Here is a 27,698-nt window from a genome sequence, read left to right on the forward strand (position 1 = left end):
CTTCACTCTAAACGGCAAAAGTGTCACAGTGGATTGACGCTCCTCCATCCATGTTACTCGGTATTCGCAATGCAATGTAGGCTGGCGTTGGATACGCTGTAGCTCAACTCTTTTATGGAACGACACTTCGACTTCCAGAGGGATTCGTGGATCCTTCATCTCCTCCAATGAACATGGATCTAAACTCCAAAACAAGCAGGCTTACAAACGCGATGCGTTCGGTTGAACCTGCTCCCACTCGACCAAAATTGACTGATGTTTTCGTTCAACCTGACTTACGATATAGCAAACGTGTCTTTGTACGTCAAGACTGACATAGATTACCTCTCGAAATTACAAACGAAGGACCCTTCAAAGTCCTTTACCGCAAGCATAGGCAAGATAAAATTGATCTAATATCTCTCTCGAAATCTTATCGTCATCTATGTATAGCAGAGTTCAAGCGCCCATAGTGCCAAGAAAATCGTAAGGAGATAATAATAAGATGAGTGTTTAGATCACCGAGTTAGGCAATCTGTGTGAATGATGGGGGTCCACTTCAGTGAACTGGGAATGATGTGGATTCTCAACATATGTTGAAGTCACACATTAAGGTTGATACCCAAAGTGTATTGCCCCCTAGTCGTATCCAGATATTGTGGCTACCTTGATGACCGTATATAAACAACATGAAGTTTCCAAAGAAATGTGTCAGTGAAAATAAATGGGAGTAATAGTGTGCAACCACTGTTGTACGAGCTAGTCGTACTTGAGTTTCGGACGTCTCTAGCCTACTGACTGTAGAAACTACATTGACGTGTTGGCCAGGCTTGACTATCACGGTGACTCACCCAAGCTATCTTGGCCGAAACACGTTCCTTTAGGTCTTGCCATGGAAGTCAGATCAGGTGCAGAACAGAAAGACTAAAATCAACGACCAAGTTCTGAAATCATAATGCTGGCCGTACATGGGAATCCCCACCAACCCTTAGCAGTTCTTCCGTCTTCACGACTAATCCTTCTCATTTATGTTTATCAGCACCCAATACCAATGCTCATGTTTCGAGTTCACGAAATGTTATTCCTGGTCTCCTGAAACCCCACTCCAATATGCATGTTGGAGCTTTCAATGTTTGGACCTTGTGTTAGATAGGACAACAGGCCTCCTTAGCTAGGACATTAGTCTTGCACGATCGGTGTATGCTGCGTCTTCGAAACGCACATGCAGGATCCAATTACCATCATTCATTTGACCTCACCTTGTCGATATAAAAAACCGGTGCAATTTATTCTTCCAGTATCCGGGATCCCCATTGCTACTTCACGTATTCTCTTTAGTGAAGGTATAGCAACATTAGGTTCTGAAGCAGAACAGGTTCTCATAGACTGGATTTCAATAGACAGTCTTCTGTGTATCAGAAAATGCCTTATTATATACTGTCAGCAGGAGATGTTAAGCTGCCAGATTTCGAGGAAACAGTGGGCGTTATCGTAGGTCTAACTTTAGATTTGGATTAAGATTTCAGCGTAGGCCCCTAGAACGTTGTGGATGACAAATACACAGACATAGGTAGGGTTACAAGGAAAAAAGCACAAGAGATGAAAGAAGTTACGGAAGGCTCTAATATATATGATCTGACGGTTCCAGCTATAGATTGCAATATCAAAGTTAAACAGACTATGTAGGAACAAAGCCGAACTTTGTAGATGATTTGATCAAGAAACAAAATAAGGTCAATAATTGGCCTAAAGAAGCACCTAGAAAATTAAGGAAGAAGTGTGCGACCTCCACGTTTGACGCCTAATCGGACAGAAGGGATAAGAAGAGGTTAGAAAACAAAACCTCGCAGCTTTTCAAAGCAGATCTCGTATAGAGTTCAGTCAAGTCGAGAGAATCTTCCGGATAGGAACCAAAGGTCAGACTTGAAAACGATCTAAGCCACATTAAGTCTTTATAAAGGAAGCAACTTCCAGAAACAGTAGAAGGAGTTAGAATCTGTAAACTTTATAGAATAGAACAAAAAGTGGATTCTTACAGTACATAGAAAAGCCGCCTCCTAAAAGTTACCTTTGATTCTCCTGATGAAAGAATTCTTATACGGTAAAATTCACACAGTTTGACTGTATCCGGAATATATGTTCGTGAGAATCTCAGCCTGGTTGATTATATCAAGAGATGATCAACGGAGGTAGAACTAAACGAGCTCCACCGGAACGGTGAAAAACCTCATACATAAGTGTATTCACATCGTAAAAATTCGAGGAGAAACCATCCCCAAACCACACTGGGTGGTACAGGAAATTTCTTCCCGTAATTAAAGGTGTGCTATACAGATGCTAGCAGCCTACAAAACAAAATCGTAGACACAGAAAACTCTGATGAGGTTGCTGTTTCAGAAACATAGTGTCAGAAGTGTTTGATACTGAAATTCAGTCGACTGGTTTTTATTCAGTAGGGATGATGGACCTAGTCTTAGGGGGGTGGGGTTATCCTGTACACGAAAAGCACCTCAACCATACGAGCTGTCGAGACAGTGGCACATAACTCAGGGACATGTGAACTGGTGCGTCGCAGGCTGAAATGTAGACGACAAGATATTGAAATAGTTGTAGTATACCTCAGTCCATAATGTGTAGTAGATGACTTCCTCCTAAGCAAACATAAGTCCTGGTGTAATAGAGGTAAAAGACTTATAGTTTAGCCTGACAGTGTATGTAAACTGAGTAAACTTAGAAGTAGGGTCATCGATAATGTCATGTGATTGCAAATTGTAAGAAACCACAATTGTACTAGCTTTATTACAGAACATTGTGCCGGCTAGTCCTAACATACGGAAGGCAGACATGAAGGCGATAAACTTTGCAGCATCGGCTGAAAACTGGGTAGTTGACTCAGGGGCATCAATAGAAGGGGCATGGACTCATTTCAGGCAGTTATACAATCAGATAACTCAACCATATATACCCTTGTCAGTCCCAAAATAGAAGCATGGCCATTCGTTGATAAACCGGGATATGCTACATATACAAAAGAAGGAATGTTGGGATATCGCCATCAGCCTTGACACAGCAAGTACTATGTAACGCTACAGGTCAGTCCAAAATAAGTGTATAACTAAAATCCGGGAAGTTCAGAAAAATTATGAAATGCAGTTGGCACAATCTGCAATCAAGCAGCCTAGGAGGCTATTCTGGTACATAAATTACAGAAACAAGGATGCATCATTGGATTCCCAACCTAATTAAGGAAGGAGGTGAATCCTCTCTTTTTCTTCACACTAGATCGGAACATCTCAGATGACATAGCGGACAAGTATAAAAGCCGAGGATGAACAAATACCGGTAACATACAGGTTTTCACACAAGTTCATCAGTTCTTGGAACCTCTTACTCGAAACAGTGGTGTTCTCGCTTTCAATTGGCTCATTCGAGAGGAAACCAGACATTCACATTAGCATACTAGAAAAGGGATTGAAGATGCACAAGTATTCGGAGTTTGACAACGTTTTAACCAGTAACACCTATTATGAATCATACCCACCAAGTGAAATCAAAGGATAGAAGTGAGGGGGTTCAAATATTTATTTGGTAGGTTATCAATATATCGTGAGTCGATTGATCTAAACTGGCTACAGGTTGCAGAGGATGTTGAGCACGGCGTTCCCACTTGTGACCTCTTGATGATGCATGACCGATCACTTTTAGCTAGGTGAGTCAATTAAAACTGATATGGTCAGAATCCAATGTCAAAAACTTACAGAGCTATTTATTTTGGGGGTTTATTTACCGCTACAGAATAACACACGTCGAAGTCCTGTCATCAATACACATATTTGAATATGAAAATCGGAATCTGAATAGAACAGGATTATTACTGAGAACCGACAGAGTTCGCCTCTCCACTTAACAGACGCAGATACCAAGCATCAAACTGCTAGGTGAAATGTTTGGGGTTTAAGCTCCAAGCTATCTTTTAAATTGGCGGTCGCGAAATTTCAAAGTAAACGGATCATCTCACTAGGTTCCCGCACATTGTCTTATGGGCTAATTGTTCACCTCAATCCATATTTTTACGGCCGATCAGTTCGTAGTGATCTTGCTACCACTCTCTGGCCTTTTTATGTACTCAGAATCGCATGTTGTGCGGGAGTTAGTCGACATTGTGTAAGTTCCTATTAATTAGCACACGTCGCGTTTTATCGATGTAACTATTTTGTTAACTAGTTGATTAGCTGTTAAGTATGATGTCATTTCGATTCAGGTCCAACGAAATGATCATGGCGTCGTTAACATTAGGATTTCAATGAGTGACCTGATCATTCATATTACTAGGGGAAACAGCAACAGCAGAGAAAACACTTATGGCTCAAACTAAGGGTTGATCATGCAAACCCTTTATATCCATCGTAACAGGACTTGAACTCAAGAAGCGTTTAGTTACTTGACTTCGAATAATCTTTTTTGTAGCAGTTAGTGATTCTGGCAGATAACTATCTGCTTTTTTACATTGAAGTAGGCAAATGACTATTCGAATATAGGGCTCGGTTGTTAGGAGTTAATCTCCTAAGTGCTCGAATGACGCCTATCTGAAATACGTACACTTATTTTCGAATTTTACTCAGTATTGAGAGATTTTGTCTCGACTTGAAGTCAACATAGGTCGTAGCACACTTTATTTTTAACTAACTAGACTAGCTTTAGGTTTCTTAACGAAAATTAGTGAGTAATCTAGGCTTAGTCGTACGTTTCATAAAGTCGGTCGGTCAATTGCTTGGTATTTGAATTACAACATTAAATGTCAGGGATTATATTCTTTTGGCAGTCGCTTCATGGAAATTCGTTGGCCGATTGTAGTCTAATGGGATTTCTTTGAAGAGTCTTTTATTTTTAGGGTTTCCGTGGAGACTGAAAACAAAGATTATCATTCAAGTTTAGCAGTTAGTACAACACCATTTCAGCTTATGGCTTGAATATTACACTTCTCGTTCATTACAGCAACAAATATTTTGTGTGTTTGTTTCCTCATGCAACACGTTTGATTCTCATTTATTCCAATTTTTAGCCATCAAAGTGGATGTTGTTGAGGTTAAGCCACCATAGAAACTCAGGTATACTGACTGTATTCGTATTTGACTGCAACCAGGTTGTAACTTGAATGATGCTGCCTATTTCCAGAATCTAAAGCTTTGATGTTTGCAGATAGGACAAAAACATCTTTTTCTACATTTATAAACTCGAAACATTCTATTTTTGTCCTTTATTCTGCGTATTTGGTTGCCAGCACAAAATAAAGCAGCCAAAGTAGATCACTTGTGACAAGAAAGCTCTCAAAGGTCACGCCCCATATGTGTAGACTAGATTCAAGGGAACGACCAAAAACTGGTCACTAATAAAGTTTGCTATCTAATTGCAGAACTAGCCTCGAATACGTTTGTTCTAACACTAATCACTCCCATAAGACACATAAGTTTGATTCAGATCAAAGTACTAGGTAAAGATGGGAAATTGGTTAATAAGGTAGTAAATCTTCATCAACTGAGGTGGTTGGAACATGTTTTACGTATGCTCAACCACCGCCTACCTCGACGAGAGATGTTTTCTGGTTCAGGAGTAGTCTGGGAGAAATCTAGGGGCTACCTAACCAAAACACAGCATCAGTCCATGAAGTCACTGACAATTAGGCTTAGACATGTTAGTAGGTGTAGACTGCTTGGTTAGGGAGTTTCATCAGCCCTTGTGGTCTGGTGTGTGACGAAATATCAGCACGGATACAGAAGGCTCGACTAGCTTTCACCAACCTGCGTCATTTATGGCGCAGGCGAGATATCCTTCTAGCAACCAAAGGATGGGTTTACTATGCAGCAGTTCGTTCCGTCCTATTTTATAATAGTGAAACATGGCCGATAAGAGTAGAGGATATTCGTAGGCTGATAGTATTTGATCATAGGTGTCTTCGAAGCATTGCTCGTATATCCTGGGACCACCGGGTAAGTAATGCAGTTGTTAGGAAACATGTACTAGGTAAGGATGGCAAATCGATTGATGAAGTAGTGGAACTTCATCAGTTGAGATGGCTGGGACACGTGTTACGTATACCCAACCACCGACTGCCCCGACGTGCGATGCTTCATTCTTCATGTTCCTTTCTTTTTTTTCTCTCCAAATTTATTTCACTGGATTATACTCCTTGAATAACATCTTCAAACCCTAATTTTTCGGATCACTGCTTATGCTCTTACTATTTCTAACAATATGAGATTTGAATCGAAAACTTCATCTCTGTGCTAATGTGGTATGGCAACTCGAACTGATGTACGTACGTACAAAGTCCTACGTTGTAACTGACTGACTGAGACTGTCTGGTTGGGGTCCATGTGATTATCGTAAACAATGGTTAGAGACTTTGAACGACATGGCTCAAAATCATTTGCAACGACAGGTGCATCCATTCTTCGTCTTCCCCGAAATTTTATATTCCTCGTGACATTTTTAGTTTTTATTTCACTAAATTGTTTTTTTTTTCGTGTCATATCTTTGATGCTTAATCTTTCCTATTACCACAGATACTATTACTACCTCTACTATTCTGGGATTTGGTTTGACAACTTCATCTCTCTGTGCTAATAGAATATGGCAACTTGAACCGATGTACATACATACAGATTCTACGTTGTTATTGACTGAATGACATTAGAAAATACGTTTCCATAGTTCACACTTTTTTATCTCTAAAGGAGTAACGTGTGGGCTCATACATTCCCTACCAACTTGTCCTGATTATAAAGATCTTTCTAACGTGGTACTGTGAAGACAGTATTTCAAGTATAACTCGTTAGTCTCAATTGTTCGTTGATAAATTTTATTTCTGGGCCGTGAAATGAAATTAGCCCTGCTACTAACCAGGAAATACACTGTTGGTAGATTTGTTTCCCCTCTTGTTGTACTGGAATAGTACCCGATGGGCAGAACTGCGTATCGTTCAAACTCGATAAACGCTAAGTTGTCTAGTGTTTCATAAACTAGACAATCTGTCTTCCAACATTTTTTTGCAAACTAGAGTATATTTTGAATGTAAATTATGCACTTTACTAAGGCTGAATAACATTTAATGGTATGATTTTGTATCCAGGAGAAATGGTAAACTTTGGTTTCAGTGACCATAATCTAACAATAAAGTTCTGAGGTTAAAGTTATACTCTTTTGTCCCATAAATATGCTTATATAGACGAAAAACCACGTAATTACTACTTTCTAAGCCCCCATCCTCCCAAACCTGTGATTGTAATTTCTCTCTTAACCTGGTTTTAGCGAACATGTGTTCTTAACGTATATAACCCCAGTCCCAAATAAAAATGACTTACTTCCTCCAAAAGTTACCAAAAGGCATACTCATCACATTACTGTTAACCTGACAATAAATCCTCGTAGGTACTTACAACTTGCGAAAAACATTTGAATGATTCACCCTGATTCTACTTAATAAGTATATCAGGATTATTTGCAGAGCAACTCCCTGGTTATCTGTCAAGTTATGTAAACAATGCCCCTCCTGACTCAGCTCGATCTCATACGTAATACATAGTGAAATTAGCCACTAAGGAAATAACCTGGATCAATAATCTACCGGATTGTTCTATCTCGAATACGCAATGTTTGAAATCCCTTTGCAACTAGTTCATACTTTTGCTTAAAATGAGAGTAGTTTTTTCACGTATTAGTCTAATTATCTTGATATTCAAGATTAGTTCCAAGAGATGTGAGCTCTGAAGATAAAAAGACGGTTATTATGCTACATAAGTATTTATAAAGGATGACATAACAAATTCGGTTAGTGCAATGTTTACTGTTAGGAAAAGACGTTGGGAGTGGATAGGGCATACATTACGAAAATCATCAACTGCATCACGAGACAAGCCTTAACTTGGAATCCTGAAGGGAAACGAAAGCGAGGAAGGCTGAAGAACACACTACGTCGGAAATTGAAGGTAGACATGAAAATAATGAATAGCAACTGGAAAGGATTGCCCAGGACAGGGTTGGGTGAAAAGTGCTGGTGGGCGGCCTATGCTCCTCCACGAGGGATAACAGGTGTAAGTAAGTAATGTTTACTGAGGGAAACGAGCTGATGACTCTTCAAATGACCGGAATAGTAAGAAATGGATCAGTTTAACTAGGTGTTCGGAACTTTTATATCCACCGTTTAGCCACTTAAGTGGGACACTGACAGTAGTCTTGTAAAGAAATGAGAAAAGGCAGGTATATCCAAGTCAGATCAAATCTACAGGTCTACCTAATTTGTAGACCAGTCCTTCCTCATATTTTTCACTTCCGGGTTTACGAAATTTAGAGATTATTTAATGATCCCGTTTAGTCCTTTTAATAAATCACTCGAAATAGTGAAATATTTTTGTGCATATTTGTGATTCTTTTTAACGGTTCACAGATAATTAATGATGATTTCTACGGACCAAGAACTCAAAGTCTCTCGCATGACAAAAAGATCGCAGAATAAAAAACTATTCGGTCGCGATAATTACAAGTTGCGTGAGTTCGTATTGCAACCATATTGTATCCGGTATTTCGAAGTTAGCGGTGGAGTACGTCGATCATTTTTCAAATATATGCTTTTTGTTTTAGAATCGTGGTAAAGAGAAAGGTCAGCTCCTTCTCAGTCATGTTAAGTTCATCGAGAAAGTACAGGATGATGAGCTTGATAACAAAAAGAATGCTTTCCAGGTATGTTTAAAGTTATTTACTTCTTATTGTTATTTGGAAGGTTGCTTATGCAGAAGATGCGATTTCCAGCACTTGGTATCTCCTGTATATTGTCGCGAATTCCGCCATTGAACGAGATGACTGGATTAGTCTGGTCAGATTTTGTAAGTTAATCCAGCTAGATATACATTAGTGATTTTTCGGTACATACTTCTTAACAATTTACTCAATAAAGCTCTTGTAAACATTCTAGATACACGTGAACGAGGAGCTTCTTTTCTGCCACGTTATCATCCAGGTGTTTGGAAACGTCCTGGTAGATATAGCTGTTGTGATGACATCAGTCGTCGATCTATGGGGTGTCAGCCTACTAATGAGCCAGGTCCATCTGTGGTCATTGAGCAACTTTGGCGCACAGCTACGGGAGTCGACTCAAATAACTGTCAACCTCAAATTCCACAGGCTGCAACGACAGCTAATATAGTGACAAATACACAACCTTATCCTGTTTCTACTCCTCAATTAGTTACAATGCAGCTTAATTCAAACGTGCAACTTACGTCTAATCCACTATCCGTGTCCGATTTAAATTCGACCAACATAACTTCCACTTCAGCTTCATTTATACCACTTACTTCCGCTGTCGGGTTGCCTGTACTTCATCAAACACCTGGTCTTTCAACTCCTGTCACAGGAGTGTTAATGTCTACCGCCGTTACTAGTTCGATTTCTCCTTCAACCTTATTTCAAATACAACAACAACAACAGCTTCTACTACAGCAGAAACAACAACAGCTTGCTATGCTTGCAAATAACAACGCAGGTCAATTTTCCCATTTAAATAATGCATTGCGTCGGTCAGGAATGAATCAAAATAGAGGACATTCCTTACGTTATATTCAGCCAACTTTTGATATGGTAAGTGCCAAACCATATTCTTCTAGTCTCAGTCAGTTATAATTCATACTAAGGACTGTAAGTCTAGATAGTAGGATTTTAATTTGTAATACATTGATATAAACTTTTAGCAAGCAATCTTAATGGGATGTCAATATGAGACCTTCAACTCTTGACGTAGTTAGAAATACTGTAGCTAATCAAAAGGGAGGAAGAGCAGCATGTCCTGATTGACTAACTACTGCGTTTTTTAAATGTGGTGGTCCAGTTTTAGCAGTTAACTTAACTGGGATTTTAGCTGAAATCCCGAGACTGAATGTAATCCTATCTGACTGGTCTCGATCACTGATCGTCCCAGTCTATAAGAAAGAACAAAACTCCTCTTGTGATAATCACAAAGGAATCAGTTTGGTAATATAGAGTCTAAAATATTAGCCTCTATAATCATTTAACGCTTATCTATGGCTCATGAAAAGAAAAATAGGGCAAGGCAGGTTAATCTCAGTCTTAAACATGGATGTGTAGATGGACTATTCGCCCTACGTCACGTTCTGGAACATGAACATACGAACGTCCGACCATATTTGTGTTCCTTGATTTTGCAACAGCACTCAGCTCCTTGGATTAACTCACTAAAGTTTGCGCATATTCTCCAGTTGAGATGTTTCATTAACACACTCAATACCATACCTGTACTTTTGAGCTTTCTACAGGTCACTCCTTAATTATATTTTACGTTTGTAAGGTGAAAAGTACCCCGGAAATCTTCAGATTTCCACTCGGAGTTTCCAGAAGGTACTAGGATTATTTGTATTTAAGCCCGAAACAACTATACAGTCTGTCCGTTCTAGATTCGTTATGGAATCCTACAGTAGTTTATCGATATCTAGAAGTTGAAGGTAAACAGAACTGTAAGCGTCAGTGTATAGATATATCAGACGTGAAAGATGAAATAATATTTTCCGAATAACTCTACCTCATTAGGTGACTATAGCTGGTGTTGAAATAAAAATAGAACTCCGTTGTCGAGAAACACTATTATTTTCCAGAAAAATTGTCACCCAAGACTAAATAAAGCTTGGATTTATTCCAGTCTTCTCAATATTTTTAAGTTGCTCTTGGAATTTTAAAGTTTAAGTAATTAGACTCATCCTCATTGGCTCATCCATGAGGTTACCGAAAGCAAATTCTTTGACTGTATTATGTAGCTAATAGATTTGTTTCATACTCCATTTTCGGCTCGTTCTTATTCTCTGGTGGCTGAGACACAAAAGTTACTAATTATGGTATCAGAAGAAAAGGTATTTGTGCTACAGAACATTTTACTCGTTAATTCTTTACCAATGAGGATTTTGTCAATATTGTTATTTAAGAATTTTTATAAGTATCTGTACATAAAGTATACTATTTACTGTCCCAACCTACTTTTAGGATGAAGGAGAAAATACAGTTATTGCAGTGTACAACTATAATCCTGTAAGGGAAAACCAACTGCCTTTACAAAAAGGTGAAAAGTATTACGTAGTCAATCAAAGTAATGCTCAATGGTGGTATGTTAAGAATATGACTGGTCAATTGGGTTATGTTCCTACTAACTATGTTCATAAACCAAACAGTCTAAATTCATTTGAGTAAGTTTATATTGTTGATCCTATGAATTTTATTACTAACTAACCAAGTATTTTATTTCCACCGAGCTTTCGGCAACAATTCAGTTTCGTGAGAATTCCACCATGTAAAGGCATTTATTGCCCTACTGTAAGTGCTACCTTGATGTAGTGGTCGGGCCTACCTATCGTGATGACTCAAACGAGCTATATTGACTGGAACACATGCTTCTTTAGGCCCTACTATGCCAGGCAGTCAGTCAGTCAGCTACAACGTAGGACCAGACAAGTCGGTTAGAGAACAGTAGGACTAAAAGCACCAACCTAAGGTCCTAGTGTGAGGTCGTACTATTGACTGTATAGGGTTATGACGGTGTGGTGTATGCTACTTATGTCTATATAAGTATTATGTAACAACAATTGGAAGTGGAACGCCTGTCAGCAGAAGGTTGGGAAGATCGAATCGAAGAGAACGGGAACAGAGAGTAATTGTAATAGCAATGAAGGAACGATTAAGCTTGAGATAATTGATCGAAGATTTGCAAATAAAGTCCTGAATGTATGGTTTTCACATTTTACCAAAGAATTCTGTAGATCTATGTTGAATAATGAATCGGTTATCTCTACCTGTGTTCTCATTCATTACATTTTGGTGTCGCCGCCAAAGGAAAGGTGGAGAGAGGGAGTTCTGTGGATGCCGTTTTGGGAACTAGATAGGAGGCACTTGTTAGGGCGGTCCGGCGCTATACAGTGACGTTGAGTGAAGAGTTCTGGCGGGATGGCGTTGGCTGTAGCACTCAAGATCACTGTATTCATAATCAATCTCCCTCTTTAATTCCTATTATTCCTCCTACCTCGACTTTCAACACTAAACTTCCTCTTTTAACTTCCTCCTCATGTGTCACCATGGCCAACGACTTTAGTGCGCGGAATACTGTCCCGGGTCTACTGAAACCTCGCTCCAAACCACAGATTGGAGCCTTCAACGTACGTACCCTAAGTCAAATCGATCAGCAGGCCTCCTTGGCTAAGACCCTAGAATCTCGTACCATCGATGTATGCTGTGTCTCCGAAACACACATACAGGATCCCAGTGTGGTCATTCACTCGATCTCACCTAGCCTAAATGGAGAGCCGACGAAATACACCCTTCGTGTATCTGGAGACCCGATATCTAGTTCTCGTGGACCTGCAGGTGTAGGCATAGCACTTAGTACGAGAGCAGAACAAGCACTATTATAGTGGATCCCCGTTAACAGTCGTCTATATGCTGTTCGACTAAATGGCTCCGTGAAAACTCGGAAGGATAGGGACACACGTCGTTGTCTTTTCATCGTTTCTGCTTACGTTCCCACTGACTGTAGCCCGGATGAAGTGAAAGATGACTTTTACAGAAAGTTCTCTGAACTTCTTCATAAAGCTAAAGGCTTAGACATAATACTCGTTGCAGGTGACTTTGATACCCAAGTAGGTAGCTTAAACCAAACAGAAAGACATTTAGGTGGGTATTTTAGTATCCCAACTCAGTGGACAGATAATGGTGATCGTCTGTTTCAACTGTGCTCAGACAATCGTTTATTTTTGGCAAATACTAATTTTAAGCATAAGGAAAGACGTCGGTCTAACATGGCGACCACCTGCAGCAAACCAACAATGGTCTCAAATAGACCATATTGCCATCAGTCATCGTTGGAGAGGCTCGGTAGAAAACTGTCGCTCGCTCTGGAGTACATGTTTAGACTTTGATCATGCTCTAATGCGAGCACGCATTTGTTTGCGCCTCACTGGACGCAGAAAAACCATACTAAGAAGACCCATTAGAATTGAACTCAGTGACGATAAAGCCAAAAGTAAGTTCCAGGAACAACTGAATTCACATCTAGGCGGTTCTGTAAACGAGGCTGACCCAGATGTTAGAAAGATATACAAACTGCTTTGAAAACAGCAGTGACATCTATTAGTAATTTAAACCAAAGGATTACAAAAAACCAATGGATTTCTAAGTCTATTGCACTGATGGATTCTCGTAAGCTCATCCCATCAGGCTCTGAATACGATGAAGAGCGAAAGCAAATCAGATCTAGGTTGACCAAAAGTTCAAAGAACGATCGTGAGCAGTTGTGGGCAACGAAAGCAAGAGATGGAAAAGGCAGCGTCTGTAGACAACACCAGACAACTTTTCAGACTAATAAAAGAAATGGGAATTAGGAAGTCAAGTGTAAGCGAGACATTCTCTGAAAAAGACGAAACTCTTATCTGCTCTCAGCCCAGACGTTTAGAACGATGGGCAGAACACTTGAGAGAACAGTTTAGCTGGCCTCCAGCTACTCTACAGTTACTCACCATTCTCAGACAGTCTGAATGGAACATCGAAGTAGGTCCCTCAACTCTGGCTGAAGTTCAAAAGGCTATAGCTAATCTGAAATGAGGAAAAGCAGCTAGTCCAGATAATATGATTCCAGAGGTCTTAAAATATAGTGGTCCAATTTTAGCGATTAGGTTGACTAATGTTTTTGCTAAAATCTGGGAGTTGGATGTAATCCTATCTGACTGGTCACAATCACTTATTGTCCCAATATATAAGAAAGGATCGAAATCATCCTGTGATAACCATTGAGGGATTAGTTTCACTAATATAACATCTAAACTACTAGCCTCATTAATTATCGGGCGCCCAACAAAGACTCGTGAACTGCAAACACGAGGAAATCAGACTGCCTTTAGATATGATCGTGGCTGCACCGACCACATATTCACCATTCATCCGATCTTAGAACACAGATATGCTTATCGGGGTCCGACAATGGTGGTATTTCTTGACTTAAAAGCAGCATTTCACTCTGCAGACCGAGAGGCTCTGTGGCAGTGTCTGTCATTGAAAGGTGTACCTCAGAAGTACATAAACCTTGTGAAGGCTCTTTAATCGAACACTACCAGTCGATTCAGAGGTTATGGAGAACTGTCATGTGATTTTGCAACCTCGAGTTGTGTCCATCAAGGCTGTCCACTATTCCATTTTTGTTTAACTTCATCATAGACCTATTGCTGAAAATAACACTCTCTTCGACTGAATTTTCAGGAATTGATCTCTTAACAGGAGGTCCACTTATCGGCTTAGAACACTCAGATGACATAGTCCTGTTTGGTGAAGACGCTCACAAAATGCAGAGTCTTCTGTTAGAACTGAGTAATAATGCCAGGATGTTTGGGATGCGTTTCTTCCCATCTAAATGTAAATTAAAAAGGAACGAATCGAGCGAATAAATTTCTTTTCAATTAGTTTCTCATCATGGCTCTACATTAATATATATATATGATTTGTAAATCATATATATGATTTGTAGGAATAAATAATATGTTCGATGTTCAGAGGAAGATTATTCAAGGATACATATAATTCTATTGTATAACTTTCTATTGATATTATCGACGAAGGAATCAAAGTTCTGGTTTACACTATTTTTATCATTTTACTTACAATTTATTTACAAGTAAGAAATTTTTTCGGTCTTTACTTAAATTTTTTGGCCCTTAGTTCCCTGATCATATCAAACTACTTTGTTTTTATTTCATTTCATGTCATTCATTTGGAATATTACTACATTCATATCATTTTCTTTCGTTGTATTTCAGTTGGTATTACAAAGATATTACTAGGCAACAAGCTGAAGCTATTTTACTAGACGAGAATCGCGAAGGTTGTTTTCTTGTTCGAGACTCAGTCAGCAAAAAGAATACATACACTTTATCAGTTACTTCGAAAGACCCTGAAGCGTAAGTTTCATAATGAACAAATTTGATAGAAACCAACCATACTTTTATGTCATTTCATATGTGAAGATTTTCGTCACTGATTGACTTGATCCGAGAAAACATTAATCAATAGGTACCACTAGGAATTCGTTTCATTCTTGTTCGTCTTAAATTATTTTATCATCAAACTGCACTCTTTTTGTCCTCTGTTTCAAAATGGTCGATTTTTTTCTAGAATTATTGACCAACTTAGTGTAACTTGATGTTTAACTGAAAATTGAAACCACAATCCTACGCCTGTTTATTGATTTACGTTATTATCTATCATTATGAAGTCTTAAAAAGATGAGATTAATACATAATGCTGACGTTTCAAAACAAAGTAGTCGTACGAAGTTCAAATTAGATTAATCTTCTCAGATCCCTTTTATCAATGTATTAAACAAAATTCTGAGTGATTCAGCTATGCTTCTCATTTATAGTTATATGTAGCGTCCCCGTCTTGTGGACCTCATTATCTCTGAAACCCTATCCATCGAGTTACTATAAACTAACATAAGCTAACCCAACACGAATAGCCTCTAAATACTTTAAAGAATAAGATTTGAGAGGTTCGGTGCTGTAAGATAAATATTTAAACAAATTTACTCTCAATAACTTCACTGTGTTCAAGATTACAACAAACTAGTTGTCTTAGATTACTTTTCCAGACGTGTTTTAACATACAGCGTTCAGGAAGTTAGTAAATATTTCAGAAACATTTGTATTAAGCAGTTCTTGTAACTGTTCATACATCGAGCTGCTAAGCGATGACTCCGATACACTGAGTAACGTGACGAAATTTCGCTCATTTTAACTTATTTTCGCATACGCTTTAATAATTTGTGTTGTACTATCAGAAAGTTAATATAGATCAAATGGTTGGTTGTGTTACTTGGTGGAAGCATAGTTTGTGTTTGTGATACTTTGCTTTATTTAATAACTTCGACTTTTTTATGGCTGGTTAGTTAACAGTCTTTTATCATTGTAGTTCTAAAGTTATCATTTTATAATTGATTGTAGTTACATGAAAGAAATTTTTTACCTTCCGGTATATTCTCTTTATGCATTTGTTTTTTTGACTCATCTTTTTATTTCATTCCCTCCGTCTTTTTTATTTAGTTGTTTTACTTTTCTTAATTTTGTTTTGAGATTATACTTATACATATCTATCTTGAGCTATATAGCTCTTTTCAATATCGAAATAGTAAATTCTGTGTACTCGCTAAATACTACCAGTCAACCATCATCCGAATTATTAAGTACCTTTATTGCCTAATTCAAATATGATATACTTCTCAAAATTAACATCTTGGATTAAAGAATATTTGCTTACAACTGAAAATTTTTTGTACGGTTGTCGAAAATATTAAAACCTTTGTATTGCTTTTTCACACTTATTTTATTTCAGACCAGGAAAATTAAAAGTACATCATTATCATATCCATAGAACAGAGTCATCAAGTCTGAATGGACACCTGAATGGATGTGGTGTTGGTAGTGGTAGTGGCAGCAATAGTGGTTTAAATTCTACTGCATCTGTTGCTGCTACCAGCATTACAGTAACAACAACAACTAATACCATTGTAAACATGAATGGTTCAACTGGTACAGGATCGAATACCCCGAAAGTTGGATCAACCATTAATGGTGAAGCACAATATTATTTATCTGAAAAGCATGCATTCCCTACAATCAGTGATGTCATACATTATCATAAGCATAATTCTGGTGGATTAGTTGTTCGACTCAGATCACCACCGACCAAAGATCGAGAAAGCCCTGTCACAGCTGGAATGGGTCTAGATGAGTTTGAACTCGATCCAGCTGAACTTCATTTAGAAAGAGAGCCAATCGGAAAAGGACAATTTGGAGTAAGTTGTTTTGATATCGAAATTCTATCTATCTCTAAGATGATTCTTAGATATAACTACTGTTCACATAAATCGCTTCTAGTCGTCACTTTATTTGTATATTCATTGATGACCACTCAGCGGTGTATTATTATCACGAGATTTACTATCGATATCGTGTACTGTCGTAAATTATACAGACACTACTTTTCTGATTATAAACTGTTATGTTCGCTACTTGATTAACGCCGAACGCGGTATACAACTACGGCACTCGAACGTAGGGAACCCCACAGTCGCAAAATAAAAAAATCAGAGGAAAGTAGGAGAAGTGTTTGTTGGTTAAGAATCAGAATGTACAGAAATCAGCGTTTGTTATAACATCATTATAATTCAGTCAATCCGCAAAGAGGCAAGTTCTGCTACTGTCCAGTCGTAGCATTCCACATTGATATTCTAGAAAGCTCCATCTTCATCTGACTGGGTGGAAACTCTTCGGCTCCTGTAGGGCCTCTGGAAGCTCAGTGGCCAGATAAAACTTTTAAGAAATTAAATCAATATCGCTCTAAGGTGACTCTTAGATCGCTTTTCGACGTATTTTTGTTACATTAATTTATGAACTTTCAGTCCATTCTTACTATCATTTGTGTTTAGCGACAATTACTTAGTTCATCAATTCTCATCGTTTTAAACGATGTATAACCGATCAACTTAAATGCATTTTTATTCCCATGGGGGTCAGTGTAAAAAGAAACTTCTTGTATGAAACTGGACTTCTCAATACAGTTGGTGGAGTAGGGAAAAAGAGGTTAAATGTAGTCTCGTTCACCGTTTTAAAGTCGGAGTCACGAATTGTTAGCTTAGGGCACGGACGTATCAAAACTTCTGTTTAAAATCAAGTATAATTAAAACAGTATGTACACTACCAAATAATATTACCAAAACATCACTGTCACCTCTCCAGGTTATCAAGCATATGTCCATTAAGTTCTGTAATATAAATCATCGGAAATTGGACCAAAATTATACTTCATCTATATTATCGTCAGTGAATGTAAAGAAAAGCAAGTAAGCCAGTTTTTTCGAACTATTTTCCACGAAACTGCCACGTGAAACAACTGTGGGATTCGGAAAAATAATATTACTTTCAACAGACTTCTTTTTGCTTAAATCTACAAATTCCCCTAATTCTAATCACAATTTCTACATTGAATCAAACATATGGCGGTTAGATAATTCATCTTTTTTAAAATTTGTTTTCCTTTATTATACACTTCAGTGTAGATTTTTAAACTAGTGCATGTTACTTTATTCAGTAACTATAAGGTCAAACTGAAATAAACCCAATAATTCACTTTTAATCCTATCTCATTAGACTTTGATTTTCAGAATAGAATTCACTAAACAAGTATAGGTTCGTGTACTCAACCACGCTATTTTTTTGTGGGTTATTAATACTAATTAGCTACCCAAACAAGGAGTGAGTGGAGCTACGTTCAACTATTTGATCCATTGGTTAAAAACCGAGTGTTTCAATGACTAAGTCACTCCTCCTTGACCTTTAAACTTAACCTATAACTTATACTGTCCTGAAAAGTGGTCAGATTAGGTAATAATTTATCATTGTGCTTGACTTTCTGAAGTCGTTACTGTTTAAATCGGTTGGTCTTAAAAACCTACGCCGGCAACATTATTGACATTTTCTGTTTTTTCATTGATATTTAGTCGTTATAGAGTAAACTATCATTTGAAGTCTTATATGTTTTGGATTATACTAAGATGGTGTACCAGGTCATGAAAATAGTTACTGTTCAATTTTACTAATACTTATTCATTTACAGTACTAAAAGACATACTGTATCATTTTTATGCCATGATGTATTATAATTTTTAATAATCCTACGTCCCATATTTACAATATTGATTGGGGAATAGTGAATTGTTGGTATTCAACATATATTATTTCGGTAGTGTTTATTTCCAATTTCATTGAACAAGTAATTTGACGTGAGTAGATTTATTGAATTTCGTTTTAATGATGTAGCGTAATAGCTCTGACAAAACTAAGCCGTATAACTGATAGCAAATCATATATCTTGACGAACAAATACATGTTTTCATGTTAAATTAGTCTTTAATTATTCTCTATTCCTACTAAACGAAATTATTATATTACTTCCAAGATGAAACGCATTTCATCATTTATTCTAGGGTAAGGGTCTGTACAAATTTGACATGTGTCTCAAATCTACTCCTGGAATAACTGAATCTAAGTTGATATTCAAAGAATTCACCGACATCAATTGTAATGAGCAAGAACAAAGATTCTAACAGAATAGCATGAATTCATTTTATTTTGTTTAGTTCTCGTCAAATGCTAACAACCAGTCAGTCAGCAACATACGTAGGACTTCGTATGTACATACATCAGTTCAAGTTGCCATACCACATTAGCACAGAGATGAAGTTGTCGATTCAAATCTCATAGTGCTAGAGGTAGTAAACGTATAAGCAGTAATCCGAAAGATTAGGGTTTGAAGATGTTATTCAAGGAGTATAATCCAGTGAAATAAATTTGAAAAGAGAAAAAAGATAGAGGCATGAAGAATTCAGAAGATTAGAATTTGGTAGAACACAAAGAGTGGATGTAACTTCGCCATTGCAAACGATTTTGAACCATGTCATTCAAGGTCCCTAACCATCGATTGCTATCATCTCGCGAATCCCAACCAGGTAGTCTACACCTACCAGCATGACTCAGTCCAATTGTCAGTGACTTCATTGATTTATGCCAAGTTTTCGTCTGGCTGCCCCTAGCTTTCTTCCAACCTACTCCTACACTATAAAACATTGCACGTCGGGGCAGTCGGTGGTTGGGCATACGTAACACGTGTCCCAGCCATCTCAACTGATGAAGTTCCACTACTTCATCAATCGATTTGCCATCCTTACCTAGTACATGTTTCCTAACAACTGCATTACTTACCCGGTGGTCCCAGGATATACGAGCAATGCTTCGAAGACACCTATGATCAAATACTATCAGCCTATGAATATCCTCTACTCTTATCGGCCATGTTTCACTGTTATAAAATAGGACGGAACGAACTGCTGCATAGTAAACCCATCCTTTGGTTGCTAGAAGGATATCTCGCCTGCGCCATAAATGACGCAGGTTGGTGAAAGCTAGTCGAGCCTTCTGTATCCGTGCTGATATTTCGTCACACACCAGACCACAATGGCTGATGAGACTCCCAAGATAAGTGAAGCGGTCAACACACTCAACTACTTCACTCCCTATCATTGGTTAAGGTGCTGATGCAACCCAATCCTGAAGTAACATTTTGCACTTCGAGGGTTAGAATCGCGTCCCGAACATGCCTGCATAGTTGCTTATAGTGGTTAGAAGGCTCTGCATTTTGTCAGCGTCTTCACTAAATAGAACTATGTCATCGGCGTATTCTAAGTCAACAAGTGAGTCTCCCGGTAAAAGTTCAACTCCTGGAAATTTAGATGATGAAAGTGTTATCTCTAAATGCATGTCAACGACAAAGTTAAGCAAGAATGGAGAGAGTGGACAGTCCTGACGAACACCACTTGAGGTAACCAATTCTGATGACAGTTCGCCATAGGCACTAACTCGACCAGTTGTGTTCGAGTAGAGAGCCTTCATAAGGATTGTGTACTTCTTTGGTACTCCTTTCAGTGACAAACACTGCCACAGAACCTCACGATCAACGGAGTCAAATGCTGCCTCAAGGTCAAGAAATACTACGACTGTGGGGCGTCTGAATGTGTGTCTATGTTCTAGGACCTGACGTAGAGTGAATATCTGGTCTATACAACCACGTCCAGATCGAAAACCAACCTCATTTTCTCTGGTTTGCTCTTCACAAGCTTTGGTTAGGCGTTGAAGTATTATTGAAGCTAATATTATAGACACTATATTAGTCAAACTGATTCCTCTGTGACTGTCACAAGAGGACTTTTGTCCTTTATTATATACTGGCCCAATCAGTGATTGGGACCAGTCAGATAAAATTACGTCCAGTTCCCAGATTCTACCTAAAACTTCAGTCAATCTCACTGCTAATACTGAACGACCATCGTTGAAAATCTCAGGGGTAAACCTGTCAGCGCCTTCTGCTCTCCCTTGCTTCAGATTTCCTATATCCTTTACAACTTCGAAAAGAGTTTGAGGACTTACATTAACTTGCCACTCAGGTCGACTGGGGATCGTGGGAAACCGAAGTTTGACTGAAGGTCATTTAAACTGATCTCTAAAGTGTTCTGCCCATTGATCCAATCTCCTAGATTGAGAATGAATAATATGTCCATCATTTTTCCGAGATAGTTTCGCCAATAGTTAAATTCTTGATACTGGTTTCCTTGACAAGTCTAAACGGTTGTCTGTTGTTACCTATTGCTTCTGCCTTTTCCATCTTTCTTACTTTCGCTACGCACCACTGTTTGCGATCATTGTTAGCCTGCGCTTAAGCTGACTCCGCTCTTCGTTATGTTCATAGCCATATAGGATGAGTTTTCTAGCATCTATCAGTGCGGTAAATGCTGGTGAGATCCAGTGTTTCTCCCTAACTTTATAGTTTACCGTACTAGCAGATATCACTGCCGTTTCCACGGCTTTCCGATATCATCCCGCTGATGTCATTCCAAGCTGCTTCGGGGTGGGGACCACTCACATGACTGTCCAACGGTTTTTCAAGTTGTTCCTGAAATATATTTTTAGCTCTCCTATCATTAAGTGGAACACTAAGAGGCTTCCTTGCAGTGTCTTTCCTACGTCCAATAAGACGCAGACAGATACGCGCTCGCAATAGAGCATGATCTGAATCTAAGCCTGTGCTCCAAAATGAGCGACAGTCTTCTATTGAGCCCCTCCATCGGTGGCTGATAGCAATGTGATCTATTTGGGTCCAACGTTGGGACGAATTCGGGGGTCACCATGTCAAAAGATGTTTTTCCTTGTGTTTAAAGTTAGTATTTGCAAGAAACAGACGGTCGCCATTATCTGTTCTTTGAGCCACGACACCATAAGATCCACCCAGGTATCTTTCCTTTTCACTTAACTTACCTACTAAAGCATTACAGTCACCAGCCACTATTACTACATCAGAGCGCCTAACACTTTGGATGAGGTGAAAAAGCTTTCTGTAAAACTCATCTTTTACATCATCTGAGCTGCAGTCAGTGGGAGAGTAGGCAGAGACGACGAAGAGGCAACGACGAGTGTCCCTATCTTTCCGAGTTCTTACTGTTCCGTTTAGTCGGACAGTGCACAGAAGACTGTCTACTGGGGTTCAGTCTAAGAGAGCTGGTCTGCTCCAGGACTCAATGCTATTTCTACGCCAGCGAGGCCACAGGAAGCAGCATCAGGGCTTCCAGATACACGAAGTGTGAATCGAGTTGGTTCTTTACTTTGACATGGTGAGGTCAAATGAATGACGCTACTCGGATCCTGTATGCGCGTTTCGGAGACGCAGCACACATCGATGGTGCGAGATTCGAAAGTCCTAGCTAGGAAAGCCTGTTATCCTATTTGGCACAGTGTTCGGACGTTAAAAGCTGCTATATGTAGTTTAGAGCGTAATTTCAAGAGACCGGGAACAACCTTCTGCGTAATGGAATCGTTTGCACTAGCGGCGCGAGGTTATAAAGAACGTGGGAAGGATTATTCGTGCCAGTAAGATAGTCATTATGAGGATCAGGAAGGATTTGATTGTGACCAACTTGGTCTCATGTGTTGTTATGGGTATGAGGGCTGATATCACTTTCCGGCTGCTCACACCGTGGAAGGGTATTTCTTGAGGAACCTGAAAAGGAAGTTGGATTAGTGTTGGTCTTAACAACCTGGGAATGTGATCGCAGAGACCAAGAGACAACTGCTTGAGGTCGCTCACGCCCGGCCTTTATATGGGAGGTTTTTGACGTGTTAGCTCCGTTCTTTAAAAGGCCTTACCGCCGGAAACGGGAATCCGTGAAGAAAGGGGAGGTGTGACATTTTTAGAGTCGACCTCTTCTAACCCTTTCCTTCTTTGTGAGAAGGCAGCATCGCTGTTATGCTGGTTGCCTGAGGGAAACACCCTACTGCCGTCACACCCCTCCACAGTCAGCAGTACGACTTCGCCCCCAGACCTTGAGTTGCTGCTTTTATTCTTGTCGTTCTCCAATCGACCTGCCTAGTGTGGTAGAACCTGCAGGAACATATGTTCCAGCCAATATAGCTCGGTTGGGTCATCACAATAGGCAAGCTCGACCACCACGTCAAGGTAGCAGCTGCGATCGAGCTGCTAACAACCTGTGATATTTAAAATCGGTTTTGATTACTTACATGAAAGAGGTAATTCGGAAGCTATTTTAAAAACACATTAGGATAGTATAGGCAATAGTGTAAATAAATTTAATAGACTAAATAAAATATTGTGAATGAATACCTTATGTAAAAGAACATGCTACAACATTGATTGTATTATTGATGTAACGTCCTTGTTCACCAATTGTAATATATTTCTCTTATTACAACCCAGCTATTCCTATTGTTTAGCATTCTTGGACACCAATTCACATGACAAGTCCCCAAATAAGAACACAGTTAAACAGAAACAAAATTATATTCAGAATAACAAGGGTAGATGGAAGTAATAAGCTTAATAGGATAAACGTTAGTATATTTACAGCCTCTACATGAGAAGATTCTAGAGTCTTCTTCAAGTATTGACTGGCGCTTGTTGGATAATTATTAGCCAATCAGCGTGCACCAACTCAATCGTGCATAGAACATGCTTTGATCCAATTTATGTCTCGCTTACACCAAGACACCACTTCTTGAAACTATTGATATAATATGTCAGAATTCTGATCTCCTACCTTTACCAGTCCTAGATTTCAAAAAGCTACTACTCATGTTCTCAAAAGACGTTCAGTCCCAGTTCAATAGCACCAAATGCAGTCAAATTTATGGTATAGCAAAGGGAAGTCCATTAGGTCCAATTATGGCATATATTTTTATGGGGTATCTTAAAAACACAGCGTTAAACAAACGATTAGTGAAACGACGGAATACTCCAGATGTGTTGATGCCTGTTAGAACTCCTTAATTATGTTCATCCCAAAACACAACCTACTATGCAACACAAAAAGAATGACATGTTCCACTTTCTTGATATTGTCATACAACGTAGGGGAGACAGAACAGTTCAACGTTCAGTTTATCGAAGAGTACTTGGAATGACCTTTACCTGAATTTCAATAGTTTTTGTCCCATCAGTTGCAAGGAAACATTGGTCAAGACACCATTTTATAGGGTAGACAACTGCTACTCACGGGACTTTACTGACAAATAAAAAATCCCAAAGAAAACATGACGGAATTGACTGCAGTCAATAAAAAATTAATATCTATAAATCTCAACTTCAAAGATAATGACGTCCCAAGCACAATCAGCAGGAGGTTTAACAATTCATTAGCAGGAACTTACCCGGCACCCAAACTGTTAATTTTGTATCAAACAGCATGTTCGAAACCCAATCAAATTTCGCCAAGCACCCCTCTCATGTTACCGCCAACTGTCTATAAATTCACGTGTACCTGCCAGAGCAGCTACGTTGGTCGAACAGAGAGGAGAGCATATCTTAGATTTATTGAACATGTTCCAACTAGCCTTAGAACAAGAAAAATAACGACTTTAAACATTGCGATCACCAAATATCTCTTGGATACAAGACACCAGGTCGATACCTTGCAATGTTCCAAGGTGATTAATAAACAGCCAAGCTCCAGTCTTCTGAAGCCGTCAGTTTCAGGTGTCAGAAACCTGACCATGGGTGCAAAACGAAATGATTATTAATCTTTCCTTGTCTTGGTAATGAATATTCCTTCGTCGCATCTTTAAAATTTTTTTTCAACTTTTTCCTTCAACTATCTACATCATCACATCTTTTTATTTCGACTGTCTTCAGGATTAGTAATCTTATTTGTATTAACTGAACGTTACTTACTTTATTCTTGCTTATTATCAACGCTTACGTAGCCTCTTATATCTGGTCTTACGAACCTTTGTTACTATCAATGTTGTAGCATGTTTTTTTACATAAGGTATTTATTCACAATATTTTGTTCAGTCTATTAAATTTATTTACACTATTGCCTATACTATCCTAATGTGTTTTTAAAATAGCTTCCGAATTACCTCTTTCATGTAATTAATCAAAACCGATTTTGTACTTATGATTTTAAATGTCACAGGTTGTTAGCAGCTGACGAAAACCAAAAAAAATAAAATGAATTCATGCTATTCTGTTAGAATCTTTGTTCTTGCTCTTTTCAAGATGATAAAGAGACTTTGTGTATGAGACACCGATTGTCTCAATGAAAAACGGGATACTACAATCCTTTTCAGAGTTTATTTGCATGTAATTTTTATATACAGAATAAAAGTCTTCTTATTGATCTCTACTGAATATGTACCCACTTATCTCCCAATCAGCTTCAGGTGATTAGTAAACAAGTGGGATTTTCGACACATTTGATTCACAATAGTCCCGTTGATTTCTGTCAAGGTATGAAAAGTGTTCAAATTAGTTAGTTTTAGTGTATTTTGCTAGATTTTTATAAAATTCTACATTTGTATGATCACTAAGTAATCAGCGAAAATATTATGTTTCGTATTTTTATGTAAATTTATTTGCTACTATTTACTTTTTTTCATTACAGCTATACACATATCCTTTTTCTTGTGTTGTTTAGGTTGTGAAACGTGGCAAATTCCGTAACATTCCGGTAGCTGTAAAACAAATGGTCGAAGGGGCTATGAATGAAGACGATTTTATTGAAGAGGCTAAAAATATGAGGTAGTTTGTTTTTGGTCGGTTTCACTTCGCATCAAATTTTGATAACAGACGACTGGTTTCTTAACATTATGGTTCTAAAGTAGAATTGTGACGGTGATTTCTAGTCTTGTCTAAGATGTTCTGCGTAAATGGTTTCATAAAGCCAATCACCGTAACTATGTTTGCTAATCAAATATTTCGAGTTAAACAATAATTATAATCAGATACACGAAGGCTTTCATATCATTGCACAATCTTCTATACCAAGCAAATTATTTGAGATAATAGATGATTATCTAAATTTACCCATCAAACTAAATCAAATAAGGCAAAATACATAAATATTTTATTCATCTCAGTAGTGTTTTTATGATACCGGAATAATTCCTCACTTGATGTATAATTCTAATTTTCAGTTTTTACATATAACCCTTAGTATCGGACCATTTGATCAACAATCCATGGAATTATATCTTTTTGTGAAACGAGACGAAGACATTTCTTTATATGTTATTATCACATCAAATAATTCAACAGTTCAAAATAAATGAAGAATCATTTACATTTACATGCATATATTTAAGATATTTATTTATTTATTTGTTTGGACACATAAACATTGGTACGAGGGGGCACCAAATACATATGCCCCATACAGTAACAATGGGGCCAGTAGCGGTTATCATTGATCTGTGTGAGGGCTGTGATACTACCCAAGTGCCCAAACCGAAACATGTAGTTTTCTTTAGGGGCCACACCCTTAGCCTTTGGCCCGAAGGTTTAATCCACAAGGCAGTGGAGCAACGTAAGGAGGTGCAGTCTCATGATAGTCGGTGACCAACAATAGGTTCAAACCCCTTTTGTTCCTTCAGGGTCCTGGAGCCCATGTACGCCATTGGTTTGAGATCAGGGTTTTCCAACTCTCCTAAGTTGACTCTCCGTGTCCACCAACCCGGTTGAAGTGCCGGACATTCGCTTTTCGTCCTCTCAATCTTATAAACAACCAGCCTGCCACGAGTAGGTTGGAAGAAAGCTAGGGGTGGCCAGACCAAAACGTGGCACAAATCAATGAAGTCACTGACAAGTGGACTGGGCCATGTTGGTAGGTGTAGACTACCTGGTTGGGATTCGCGAGATGACAGCAACCGATGGTTAGAGACCTTGAATGACATGGCTCAAAATCGTTTGCAATGGCGAAGATGCATCCACTCTTTGTGTTCTACCAAATTCTAATCTTCTGAATTCCTCATGTCTTTATCTTTTTCTCTTTCCAAATTTATTTCACTGTACTATACTCCTTCAATAATTTCTTGAAACCCCTAATCTTTTGGATTTCTGATTATACTCCTACTACTTCTACCACTATGGGATTTGAATCGACAACTGCATCTCTGTGCTAATGTGGTATGGCAACTCGAACTGATGTACGTACGTACGAAGTTCTACGTTGTGACTGACTGACTGACTGAGCCTGCCACGAGAAGGCAGTGAGCACAACTTCCCTGATAGTGGTTGTATACGCCTGGCCATGTGAGAGTATTTCGAGAGGGAGAGCGAACTCTCCCCACCGTCAGCCGTACCAGGACATTTGGTGGCATATTTAAGACAACTTTATTGGAGTATGCAACTGAAATAAATGGCAATCGACAAAGATTGTTTAAGATGGAACTTATTTTTTTTGCACTCGTAGTTTGGTTTACTGGCAAATCTCCAAACTGGAACTGCGTTTAAATTTTCATAGGATGTCATGGTGTTGGAATTAATTTATCATGATATGTGATTTCTAAGAAGAAAATCTATCTTTGGGCCACAATTACATGTACATATCTGTTTAATCAAGTTATTTTCGATCTTATACGGTTCCAAATCATTTTACAGTTTATACTTCTTCCGTACACAGTTTAAGCAATAAGAAAGTTCCTTTGAGGTATACAAATACTCAGGTAGATTATATTCAAGTCAGATAAAAATATTGTTTTTCATTGCTTTTTAAATTTATTTCCCAGATG

At 38.5% G+C, this 27,698-nt stretch overlaps 1 protein-coding gene across 1 annotated transcript in view; it reads left to right on the top strand.

The window, feature by feature from the left end:
• Nucleotides 1-8,432: 8,432 nt before the first annotated feature.
• The window catches only part of Smp_124850 (tyrosine kinase), a gene marked incomplete at both ends in the record, with an annotated part of 35,096 nt that continues 15,830 nt past the window's right edge, over nt 8,433-27,698 (top strand). The window contains 9 exons of the mRNA XM_018794101.1: nt 8,433-8,576; nt 8,617-8,715; nt 8,756-8,858; nt 8,930-9,415; nt 9,518-9,612; nt 11,023-11,222; nt 14,832-14,972; nt 16,402-16,864; nt 25,607-25,710. Of these exons, the coding sequence (XP_018648547.1) occupies nt 8,433-8,576; nt 8,617-8,715; nt 8,756-8,858; nt 8,930-9,415; nt 9,518-9,612; nt 11,023-11,222; nt 14,832-14,972; nt 16,402-16,864; nt 25,607-25,710 (1,835 nt within the window). The remainder of the gene's footprint in view (nt 8,577-8,616; nt 8,716-8,755; nt 8,859-8,929; nt 9,416-9,517; nt 9,613-11,022; nt 11,223-14,831; nt 14,973-16,401; nt 16,865-25,606; nt 25,711-27,698) is intronic.

This window comes from Schistosoma mansoni, chromosome 1 (assembly GCF_000237925.1).
Source record: "Schistosoma mansoni strain Puerto Rico chromosome 1, complete genome".
In the NCBI taxonomy this organism is placed as follows: Eukaryota; Metazoa; Platyhelminthes; class Trematoda; order Strigeidida; family Schistosomatidae; genus Schistosoma; species Schistosoma mansoni.